General features: G+C 39.7%; 1 protein-coding gene across 1 annotated transcript in view; it reads left to right on the top strand.

Moving 5' to 3' along the window:
• LOC310633352 (vomeronasal type-2 receptor 26-like) overlaps positions 1-12,743 on the top strand; it is a gene marked incomplete at both ends in the record, with an annotated part of 33,249 nt that overhangs the window by 9,318 nt on the left and 11,188 nt on the right. Inside the window, 3 exons of the mRNA XM_083351054.1 lie at positions 154-375; positions 1,151-1,277; positions 3,378-4,270. Of these exons, the coding sequence (XP_083207180.1) occupies positions 154-375; positions 1,151-1,277; positions 3,378-4,270 (1,242 nt within the window). The remainder of the gene's footprint in view (positions 1-153; positions 376-1,150; positions 1,278-3,377; positions 4,271-12,743) is intronic.

The raw sequence follows: 12,743 nt of genomic DNA, 5'->3' as shown, positions 1-12,743 counted from the left end.
TGTCCATTCTCTTTTTATTCCCCTTGATCCAGAAAACTGAATCAATCTCAATCAAATCAGCTGTCCAAATTCACCTGAGCCATCAGTTTGGACCAATAAGCATGATAAGAAACTTGGCTTTTCTATCCATTGCGGTTTCTTCTTCCATTCCAGCTTCACCTTTTTTTGCAAAACTCTCCGTTCTACAATTCTTCCATGGATGGAGTCTATTTAGATGAGAAAGGAGACCTGGCCTCTGTCTTTGACATCATCTACTGGACCATCTTACCAAATAAGTCCATTTCCAGAGTGAAATTTGGGAACCTAAAAAGACAGAGCACCCTTGACTTCAAGCTTGTGATCAACCCAGATGATACTGCACAGATGTTGAACAAGGTGGGGAAATGGCTTTAGTCTACCATTTTGGCCACCTTTAGAATACCACTTAATGTCACCTAATCATATGGCACTTCCATCATTTCTCCATTCACACAGCTCTAACAGATCATCAGAATGATAGCTCTATCCAGAATTAAAGGACTGTCCTTGTCCTGAAGAATAAAAATAAGCATCTAAAGCATCACAGAAGGGGACATAGGGAGGGGTAACAAAGAACATATAAGCTTCTGGCGAGAAATAAATAAATAAATTTAAACAAACAAACAAATAAATATTATATCAGTTTGGAGAGGAGTTCAAGGCTAGTTTACATAGAAAGTCCTTGACTTATGACCACAACAGAGCTCCAAATTTCTGTTGCTAAATGAGACGTTTGTTAATGTTAATGTTTTGCCCCATTTTATGATCTTTCTTGCCCCAGTTGGTAAGTGAATCATCGAAGTTGTTAAGTTAGTAACGGGGTTGTGAAGTGAATCCGGTTTCCCCATTGCTTGTCAAAAGGTTACAAAAGGTGATCACATGACCCCAGGACACTGCATCCGTCATAAGTATGAGTCAGTTACCAAGCATCTGAATTTTGATCATTTGACCCTGGGGATGCTGTGATGGTTGTAAATGTGAAAAATGGTCATAGGTTACTTTCTTCAGTGTCATTGCAACTTTGAATGGTCACTAAATAAACTGTTGTAAATCGAGGACTATCTGTATTAAGCCAAAGCAGATAAATGGCTGCTAATGTATTTTCCTTGATCTTCTTTCCTTGTGTGATTAGTTTCTGCCTCCATCTAGATGTGGAAAAAGTTGTCTCCCTGGATTCCTTAAGGTGGTTCAACGGGGGAAGCCAGTTTGCTGCTATGATTGTGTTCCATGTGCAGAAGGGACCATCTCAATTCAGGAAGGTGAGTGACTCCAAAGTAGAAGGCTATCTTTGGGGAAATAGACTTCTCCACATCATTCCAAAACAAGGGGTTCCTTAAAAGGACTTTGATTCTTTTCTTGCCGTTTTATTTTCCATATGCACAACTTACTCCAAAATGATTTTGAAGGAGAGATACGGATCGGCCAAGCACAGCTTGCCTCAACACAACTTTTACTTTACCAAATGCAGAAATTCCATTTTTTTTAAGTGGCTAAGATCATGCATTTTCTCAGAGTAGAGACAAATTTCATAATAGAAGTTAGTTTGGGAAATTTTAGAATCTTAGTATTGGAAGGAGCCAATCAACCAATTAGGGCCGGAATCCAAATTGAAACATCCATGACAGATGGCGGTCTGGCCCTTGCTTGAATACAGGAGGGCTTTGAGCTGCTCCCCTCTATTCAATCGAGTGTGAGGTAATAAAGAAGGATTAGATACACAGAGACCCAGGCTCTTTCCATCCTCAGCCACAGAGGCTCTCTGGGGGATTCCGGTCAATCACCATCTCAGCCCCACAGCAGGATGATATAGAGGTAAAGAAGCTTGGATAGAAGCAGGAAGATATAGGTTCAAGCCCTACTCCATCCACAGAAGCTCCTTGAAGGGATCTGGGACAGTTCCTTCCTTCCAGACTAAAAACCAGTGTGGTGTAAGTGGAGGAGTTAGACCAGGAGTAAAGAGACCCAGTTTCTAGCCCCTCCTCATGTGAGCCCTTTGAGATAGACTAGACTAGGAAACCAAACTCATAAATACTAATATACTTTTGTTGTAAGGTTACTGTAACAGAATCCTGCAAGTCTAAAGGCGCTCCCCCCCCTATCAGAAACAGGGAGAGTCAAGTTTGAAATAGTTTCTCAAATTATATTTCCACCTCAGGTTCAAATTTGTTTTAGCTGGTTGTGGCTATTCTTCTTGTTCCTTAAAGCAGGGCTTTTCAACCAGTGGTACAGGTACCATATGTGGTACATTGGCACCTGGCAGGTGGTACGCGACCATCCTAGAGAACTGGTAGCAAGGGAGGGGAATGAGCTGAACTGGTGGCAGCACCGCACAAGCCAGAGCGAGAGATGGCTGGAGCTGCAGGGCTGTCAGGGCTCAGCGGAAGCGCCAGGATCAGCACCAGGCTCCAGCTGGAGCTCGGCGCTGATCCTGGCGCTTCTGAGCCAGAAGAAGCACTGATCAGCTGAAATGTTCCAGCATCTCCAGGGTCTTGTGATTTACATTCAGGTGCTTGGCAACTGATTCATAATTATGACAGTCACAGTGTCCCAGGGTCATGTGAAGTGACAAACACCTGCTGCAACCACCCAGCAGATGGGGGGGAATAAAAACCAAACTCCCACCCCACCCTACCCACCCCTGCTGCCAATCCTCAACAGAAATGCTCACAACAATGAAAATCTCAGACAGCAGGAAGAGTGCCGCTGGTCGGGAAGGAGATGTCTTGCTTGGCTGTGGCTTGGGGGGGGGCACTTTTTTCAGTGACATTGTCACTTTGAACAGTCACTAAACTGTTGTAAGTCGAGGACTACCTGTACCTCATCACTTTTTTCCTTTTTTTTGGTCATCAAGTTTTTGACACCTTGCTAGGTGACTGGTGGTACTTGGATGTTGCCATATTCTAAAAGTGGTACAATGGGTGAAAGGGTTGAAAAGCCCTGCCTTAAAGTTATTTTGTGTGTTCATTACACATCAACTATGAAAGCTCCCAGGGAATTTAACCCTAATTGCTTTGTCTTAGCCCAATCCATTTTAGTCGAGATAGGCAAAATAGGTCTTAGACTGTACTTAGTTCTAAATGCAAAACAATAAAATTGTTAATATTGTGTTAAAGCTATTGATACTGCACATTAATGACATTTGGAAGTCATGGCTGTTGAGGACAAAGGACAAGAGAGAATTAGGGTCAATGTGGGTATTGGGGCATGGGATGAATATTGTTATGAAGAGATTTTGTCCTCCCACACATATAATCAGCTGTGCTTTTTCTGAATTTTGGTATCAAATGTCATTAAAAAACCCTTATTGCATGATGTGAAAAAAGAATGGTATAACAAAGATCTAGCACTTACTCTTTCAGATGCTGAAAAGTGCAACAAGTGTCCAGAAGATCAGCACCCAAATAAGAACAGTGATCAATGCATTTCCAAACTTAAAACCTTCCTTTCCTATGAAGGACAGCTGGGCATAATTCTAACTACTTTTGCCTTATTCTTCTCCTTAACCACCGGGTTTGTGTTGGGAATCTTCATCAAATTTATAGAAACTCCAATAGTCAAGGCTAACAACCAAGATCTCTCTTACATTCTCCTTGGCTCCCTCCTGCTTTCTTTCTTATCTTGCTTCCTCTTCATTGGCCAGCCAAGGAAAGCCACCTGCCTTCTACGACAAACAACTTTCAACATCATTTTTTCAGTGGCCATCTCGTCTCTCTTGGCCAAAACCATCACAGTGGTGCTAGCCTTCCTAGCCACCAAGCCAGGCAATAGCATGAGGAGATGGCTTGGGAAGTCTTTGGGGAACTCTATTGTCATTTCTTGCTCCGTTGTCCAAATTATGATCTGTGCTATCTGGTTGGGCACCACTCCCCCCTTCCCTGACTTGGATATGCATTCCCAGACTGGAGAAATCGTTGTGCAGTGCAACGAAGGTTTGGTCACCATGTTTTACTCTGCCCTAGGTTATATGGGTTTCTTGGCTGTTGTTTGTTTCATGGTGGCTTTCCTGGCCCGGAGGCTGCCTGGGGCCTTCAATGAAGCCAAATTGATCACCTTCAGCATGCTGGTTTTCTGTAGTGTTTGGATCTCCTTTGTACCCACTTATCTGAGCACCAAGGGCAAGTACATGGTGGCTGTGCAGGTCTTCTCCATCTTGACCTCTAGTGCTGGCTTGTTGGGCTGCATCTTTTTCCCCAAGTGCTACATAATTTTACTGAGGCCGGAGTTGAATACAAAGTATCAGCTAACCATGAAAGTAAAATAAATCATCTTATGGATGCCAGTAAAATGGAGCTTAACACTATTGCTGCTGTGGTGTACCATGAGTATTTATAGAAATTTTTAAAGTTTTTATTTTTATTTCATGGTTTGGGATTTTCTGTTGTTTGCACTGTTTTATGTGTTATTCAGGATAACACCAACCTGAGGCTGAGGGAGGGATCAAACACATTATAAGTCATGAGTCCCTGCATGCCCACAAGACATCTATGTCCAGCCCACCTTGAATTCCTTTGTATCCTTAATTCCTGTGAATTTCCTTTGACTGTTAGTTGGTCAGATTCTTATAGAGAGTTTAAGCTTGCAATAAATCTTTATACTCTTTTGAACTGTCTGAATCTCCTGATTTCCTAAGGGGCTTGACATATAAATATTTTAAAATAAATATATAAATACTCAATAGGAGGAAGAACAAAAATTTTCTGTCAACCTCCCCAGCAGAACTATAGACAAAATCTCTGCTGGTTATTGTACAGAATGCAGTACTTCCCAAACACGATTTCCTACAGTTTCTAGCGAGAACACTACATATCTACAGAAATGCACATGATCAAAGATAAAATCTTTCCAGAATGTATATGGGCCAATATAAAAGAGAAAAAAGTGACATTGCCATAGGTGTATATTACAGGCCACCCAACCAATCATAAGAAATAGATGAACTCTTTGCCAACCAGTTAATAAACATATGTAGGAAGCATACCACAGTAATAATAGTAGACTTCAACTATCCAGATACTAATTGGGAGACAAACTCTGCAGTGAGCGGGAGATCAAACAGATTCCTAACCAACGTAGCCGACAACTTTCTCACCCAAAAGGTGGAGGAGGGAACTAGACATAAAGCTATATTCGACTTAATCCTTACAAATAGAGAAGTGATAGAGGGAATTGAAATTGCCAGACCCTTGGATGAAAGTGACCATGTCATACTGGAATTTAATATAATGCAAACACTAGCAATAGAAAACAATCCAACCAATGTCTTATACTTCAAAAGAGCTGACTTTCACAAACTCAGAGAGAACCTAGGAAAGATCCCATGGATGAAAATCCTAAAGGAGAAAACAATCCAAGAAGCATAGGAAACCTTGAAATATGTGATCACAAAAGCCCAGACCAGTACACTATCACTGAGAAAGAAAAACAAGAAATTCAAGAAGAAACCAGCATGGCTGCCCAAAGATCTCTCTGGAAAACTGAAAGACAAAAAGGACAAATACAAAAAAATGGAAAGAGGGGCATATAACCACGGCTGATTATCAGCAGATAGCCAGAACATGCAAAGATGAAGTCAGGAAAGTAAAGGCTCACAACAAACAAAGACTTGCAACAAAAATAAAGGACAATAAAAAATTTTCCTCCAACATATTAACAACAAGAAAAAAGTCAAGGAAACTGTAGGCCTACAAAAGAGAGAAGATGGCAAGGAAATAATAGGCAACAGGGAGAAAGCAGAGCTGCTTAACTCACAATTTGCATCAGCCTTCACACAAAAAGAAACTATTGCCCAACATACCCCCACACACACAAAAAAACACTGCTAAAGACACACTAGAAACAAAAATTAAAATAAGCAATAAAATGGTAAGAGAACACCTATCTGATCTTGATAAATATAAATCACTGACCCGACAGATTACACCCCAGATTACACCTCTGAAAGAACTGTTATCTCAGAACCATTGCACCACATCTTTCATAAATCCTGGAGCACCAGGGAAGTACCTGAGGATTGGAAAAGGGCGGATGTGATTCCCATCTTCAAGAAAGGGAAAAAAAAGAGGGGCGGAGCCAACTGTCAGAGCGGGCGGCTGTGTGAACGGAGCTCTCTCCTCGCACAACCTCTCACCCAGTGTTCGCGGGGGCTTTTCGGAGCTTCAGGAGGTCCTGTAGGGACATCCGAAGTTGCAGGCAGCCCGGAGAACCTTCATGAGCGGCAGTTCGTGTTGAAGATCCGGAGAAAGTCTGATGCGAGCGAACCGGGGAGAAGGAGGCCAGTAATGGCCGACATGAAGATCTGACAGAGGGACGGAGCTAGCACGTAAGCAGCGGGACAACGGTAGAGCGGAGCTGACGGAGAGTGTATCCGAATATTAAATAGGAAGCGCTTGTGAAAGAGGTACTGGTTCGAAGTGGGAGCCTCACGGAGAGGGAATAAGCGGCGATAGAAGTCTTGAGGGAGGCGTTTGGCAAAAACAGCAAGGGAAAGAAAGCCGAAGACTATATGACTGTATTCTAGCTGGAAAAAAGCTACAACAAGTCAAAGTCTGAGCTTTGGAGCCTTAGAGACTGAACTCTGGATTGTCGGGCGTGGAAAGCGATCAGCTTGGTCTAGTCTGGTCTATCCTGGTAAATTTTGAATTTGTGAACTTTTGAAACTTTTGAAATTCTACTCTACTTGTCACGGGCGGCCATTTGATATAGCAATTTAGTAACTGGAGGTTTGTTTAGTGGGACACCTACTGGTCTTTGACAGCAGAGGAAGACGGAAAAGGTGCCAATTTCTGCGCCGGAAACGGGGGGGGGGGGAAAGAAGAAGAACGTGACTTTGATTATATTCATACTATAGAATTTTATTATATAAATTGCTTAGTTGGTAATAAGTATCTGGTGGTAACTGTTTTATATATCTTTTGTCATAGAGTTAAAAGGTTTATATAAGACTCAGGGTATTATACATTGATAAAACGCTGTTAAAATTGGGGAAACATGACAAGTATCTCGGGAGCAACTAAGCCTAGCGCTGGCAAAAAGGCAGCAGCACAGGGACAGGGGATGGCCTCAAGTCCCTCCAATCAGAAATCTATAGAGGATATGCTGCAAAGGGAAAGATCTAACTCGAATTCCTTTAAAGATTTACATGCCCTTTTGCAAAACCTACACGAGGCAATGGCCAAAAACCACGAGGAGATGAAGAGAGAAATAGGCCAAATAAGAAACGACACTGGTGAATTAAAGGGGAAAATCCAAGCGATAGATGATAAATTTGAAGGGATTCAACAGCAATTAGTCAAAAATGAACAAAGACTTCAAGATATGGAAGCTAGAATGGAAAAAGAGGAAAAGAGAGTAGATGATTTAAATGAAACACTCCTTCAGGCTAATAAGGAATTAGAAACAACAGTCATTTTTCTGGAAGCAGAAAAGGCTGCTCATTATCTACGCTTCCAGAACGTTCAAGAAAAAAGAGGGGAAGATCTGTTGGTCATGATGGCAGAACTGATGGCAAAGGCACTCGGTGTAGGGAAGGAGGAAATGCTGGCGGAAATTGATGAAACATACAGGGTCCAAACTAATTATGCGAGAAGGCACAACCTCCCAAAAGAAGTACATGTAAGGTTAGTTAAAAAATCAATTCGGGATGAGCTTCTGCATAGATCTAGAGAGGAACCATTAGAATTTCGGGGCCAACCAATCACCATCCTTAAACAGATACCTAAAAGGATGAGGGATCTGAGACGCGGCTATCAATTCTTAACATCCAAACTAATAAGAGAAAATGTAAACTTTAGATGGCTAACTCCAGAGGGTATTCTTGTTACGTGGCAGGATAGAAGGCATAGACTGGACACGATAGAGAAGGCAGAAGATTTTTACAAACGCCACTTCCATAGCCAAGAGGAAGTAGATTTAGAAGATCAAGATGGAAGGGAGGTAAGAGAAAGAGATACAATACGTGTGGCAATGGATGGGAAGATCTTAGCTACAGAGGATAGAAGGAACAAATCCGGTGAGTTAACAGAGAAACATGGAACTAGAGACAAGGAAGAGAGAGAGCCCCGAATCACGAGATCCACAAAAACCAGAAATAAGTAAGATGAAGGGAGGTGAGTGTAGTATTATGTCTGTGAATATTAATGGATTGAATTCGCCAGTGAAAAGGCGGAAATTTTTTAATAGGCTTATTCACCAACAATTGGATATCGTGGCAATACAAGAAGTCCATATAAAGGAACAACAAAAATATTTGTTAGTACAACCAAGAATAGGGAACCTATTCGTTTCCTTAGACCGACACAAGAAAAAGAGAGGAGTGGCACTATATGTAAACCCAAAATTGACTGCAAAACTAATTTATAACGATAAAGAGGGTAGAATACTGATAGTCGAGGTTATAATAAATCACAGGAAGGTCATGATGGTAGAGATATATGCCCCAAACCATAACCAAGAACAATTTTTCAAAACACTTCACAATAAGATATGTAGCATTGATTATGAGGAGATTTGTTTAATAGGAGATTTTAATGCTATCCTAGATATAAATTTGGATTATATGGGAAAGACGCTTAGGAAAAAGAAGAGAAGAACTCTACCGAGATCTTTTCTTAACTTGGCTGAGGAACTAAATATCCAAGATGTCTGGAGGGAAAGAAATCGTAAGGCTAGACAATATACATATTACTCCAACCGACATAACTCATGGTCTAGAATAGACATGGTGTGGATGACGAAAGAAATTAGTTCAGAAATAGATGAGGTACATATAGCGACAGGTACTTGGGCAGATCACAATCCTATTAAACTTATCTGGAAAGGTTCCAAAAAAATATCCAGATGGACGCTTCAAAGAGCAATTTTAAAAGAAGACGAATTCAAATCTAAGATGGAGAGAGAACTAAGTTTTTTCTTTAAGGAAAATAAAGCTATAGACACCTCAGTACAAAACAATTGGGATACAGCTAAGGCTGTGATGAGAGGGGTAGCGAGGGCATATATGGTATATAAAAATAAGGGGAAAAGACAACAACGGGAAAGATTAGAAGAGGAATATAAGAGCTTAGAAGTTACACTCCAACAAGATCCACAAAAAGAGAATATCAAGCAATCTATGGATCTGATTAAACACAAACTTAACATTCTAGACAAAGAGAAATTGGCACAACAATTGAGAAACACGAAACAAAATTTTTTTGAAAATGCAAATAAACCGGGCCGGTGGCTCGCATACAAATTGGGAAAACAAAAGGGGAAAAACTGGATTCACGAACTACGAGATGAGGAAGGGAGAATATTCCACCAGGAGGAAAAAAAAAAATTATAGCCCAGGAATTTTATGAACGTTTATATAAAGAAGATAGCCAGGCAAGTGTGGAGAAATTGGAGGAATATTTTCAAAGAGCCAAACTACCTAAGGTCACAGAAGATACCAGAAATATGTTAAACGAGGAAATTCGACTATCTGAGGTGATAAAAGCTATTAATGCACAAAAGAATAATAAAGCATCGGGACCCGACGGTCTTCCATCAGAGATTTATAAAGAATTACAAAATATCCTAGCTCAACCCCTAGTGGAGGTATTTAACGCAGTATTAGAAGGCGCAAGGACGCCTAAATCTTGGCTAGAGGCAAACATAACCCTTATTCCGAAAGATAACACAGACCATACATTAATCCAAAATTACAGACCCATATCACTTCTTAACTCGGACTACAAGATATTTACATCAATTATAGCGGAACGATTGAAACGATTTCTGAATGATTTCATACACGCAGATCAAAATGGTTTTCTCGCTAAGAGACACACTAAGCACAACATTAGAATAATATTAGATACATTGGAGTACTATGAATTACATAGCGAACAACAGATGGCATTACTTTTCTTAGACGCCCAAAAGGCATTTGACAATGTTAAATGGTCTTTTTTGTGCCAACAGCTTAGCTTTATGAATATGGGTGAAAAATTTATAAATATAATTAGGGCAATTTATGACAATCAGGAAGCAAAAATAATTATTAATGGGGAAGCATCTAGCAAGTTTCAAATTCAAAAGGGAACACGGCAAGGCTGCCCCTTATCACCGTTGCTGTTTATATTGACTCTTGAAGTATTAACGAGAACTATAAGAAACGACCCAAAGATAAAAGGATTAACCATTAAAAAGGAAACCTTTAAATTGCAAGCTTTCGCGGACGATCTAGTTTTTATTATGGAGGATCCATGTCAGACGGGACCAAAGCTATTGGAAGAATTATCTAAATATGGTGAGGTTGCCGGACTGCGAATAAATAGAAATAAGACCAAGATGATTGTTAAAAATATGACCAATAAACAAAAAGGTAATCTGGCCGAAATCACGGATATAGAAATAGTCAAGAAAATAAAATATTTAGGGATTAACATTACGGCTAGATGCACTTCACTCAAAAAGGATAATTATGATAGTGTAGTGAATCAAATAAAAGGTGACCTGGAAAGATGGGGAAACCTAAAACTCTCATTATTGGGAAGAATCGCTGTCATTAAGATGAATATTCTGCCTAAAATCCTGTTTCTGTTTCAGAATATCCCAATTCAACTCGACTCTAAATTTTTTCGAAATTTGGATAAATTATCACTAAATTTTATTTGGCAGGGGAAAAAACCAAGAATTAAATTGAAATATTTACAAGACACGAAGGAAAATGGGGGTTTTGGATTGCCAGACTGGGAATTATATTACCACGCCGCGGCCCTGAGCTGGATTAGAGAATGGGTAATCTTGAGAAATAGAAGACTATTAACTTTAGAGGGTCATGATTTGCAATATGGCTGGCATGCTTTCCTATGGACGGAGAAACAAGGTCTTTTCTCGCATTTTCAAAGACACCGGATCAGGCAAGCGCTACTCAATACTTGGAAAAAAATTAGATCTCACAATTACACCAAAATACCGGTCTGGCTATCCACCCTTGAAGCGATAGTTTACCCAAATCTGTTTGATTTGGGTAACATAATCTCATACAAGGATATTCTGAATGAGGAGGGGGAATTGAAACTTAGGAATGAACTAGAATTACAAGGTATAAAACTCGATTGGTGGGCCTACTTACAAATCCAATCGAGATTTAGGAAGGATAAAAATGAATGGGGGATATATACCTCTGAAACAGCATTGGACAAAATATTATTGGGTCCGGACTCTAAACAAATAAGGAATTTTTATAAATTACTTTTGGGATATAAGCTGTTTGAAGAGCAAGTGAAAGACCCCATGTTGATCTGGGCTAACAATTTAGGACATAACATCGACCTAGATACTTGGCAAACAATTTGGGATAGGAATAAAAGGATAACACTGGCCTCATCGTATAAAGAAAATTTATTTAAAATGTTTTACCGATGGCATCTCCCCCCAGCCCGCTTAGCAAAAATGTACACAACAGTATCTCCCAAATGTTGGAAGTGTTTTGAAGAGATAGGCACATACTTCCACACGTGGTGGTCTTGCAGTAAAACACAAAAATTTTGGAGAATGATTTGGATTTGGCTGAAAGAAATATTGAAACAAGATCTGGAGTTTAGTCCAGAACTTTTCTTGTTGGGAATCACGAAAGAGAAATATCCTAAAGATGTGCTATACTTAACGATCCATATTATCACAGCAGCTAGAATATCATTTGCGCAAAAATGGAAAAAGAATGAGATCCCAGGACAAAAAGAGGTTATTAGGAAAATTTGGGATTGCGCTGAAATGGACAGATTAACTTTGGAATTAAAGAATAAAGATCAATCAGACTATTATAGAATTTGGAACAAATTGTATCTTTGGATGGATAAAAAGAAAGGTCTCTATTAGGTTTTACAGACTAGCTCACTGTTTTAAATATTGTGGTATTTCACCGATTTGTAATCTAAGTGTATTTAAGTGTATTTTTGATGTACATATATACATGTATATATATATATATTTAAACATTGTAGACAAAAAGGTTTGTCAGCTCGCTGGTACTGTGTCCAATGTTTTTAAATAATAAATTTAATAAAATTAAAAAAAAAAAAAAAAGAAAGGGAAAAAAACAAACCTAGGAAACTACAGACCAATCATTTAACATCAATACCTGGGAAGATCCTAGAAAAGATAATAAAAAAACAGATCTGCAAACAACTAGAACCAAACAAAGTCATAACCAGTAGCCAGTAAGGGTTTGTAAAATCAGATTATGCCAAACCAATCTTATTTCATTCTTTGATAAAGTGACTAAACTACTAGACTAGCAAAATGCTGTGGACGTAGTATAGTTAGATTTCAGTAAGGCATTTGCTAAAGTAGACCACAACCTACTCCTTGGTAAGCTAGAAAAAGGTGAAATAGACAACATCACCACAGATGGATTTGTAGCTGGCTGACAAATCGTACTCAATGAGTAGTCGTCAATGGCACTACATCCACATAGAGAGAAGTAAGCAGTGGGGTACCACAAGGTTCCGTCTTAGGCCCAGTATTCTTCAACACAGTGGTGGTATTCAGGCAGTTCGCACCAGTTCAAGAGAACTGGTAGCTAATTTTTTGTTGCCCAGGCCCAGAATGGACTTCTGGAAGCGGCATCCACACAGATAACCGGTTGTTCACATATTTGAATGCCACCACTGCTTCAACATCTTCATAAATGACTTAGATGAGCGAATTGAAAGGGAACTCATCAAATTTGCAGATGACACCAAATTGACAGGAATAGC

This window comes from Vipera ursinii (genome assembly GCF_947247035.1).
Source record: "Vipera ursinii genome assembly, chromosome: 2".
NCBI classification, from domain to species: Eukaryota; Metazoa; Chordata; class Lepidosauria; order Squamata; family Viperidae; genus Vipera; species Vipera ursinii.
The sequence above is the reverse complement of the archived record's forward strand: the minus strand, read 5'-3'. Positions and strand labels throughout refer to the sequence as shown.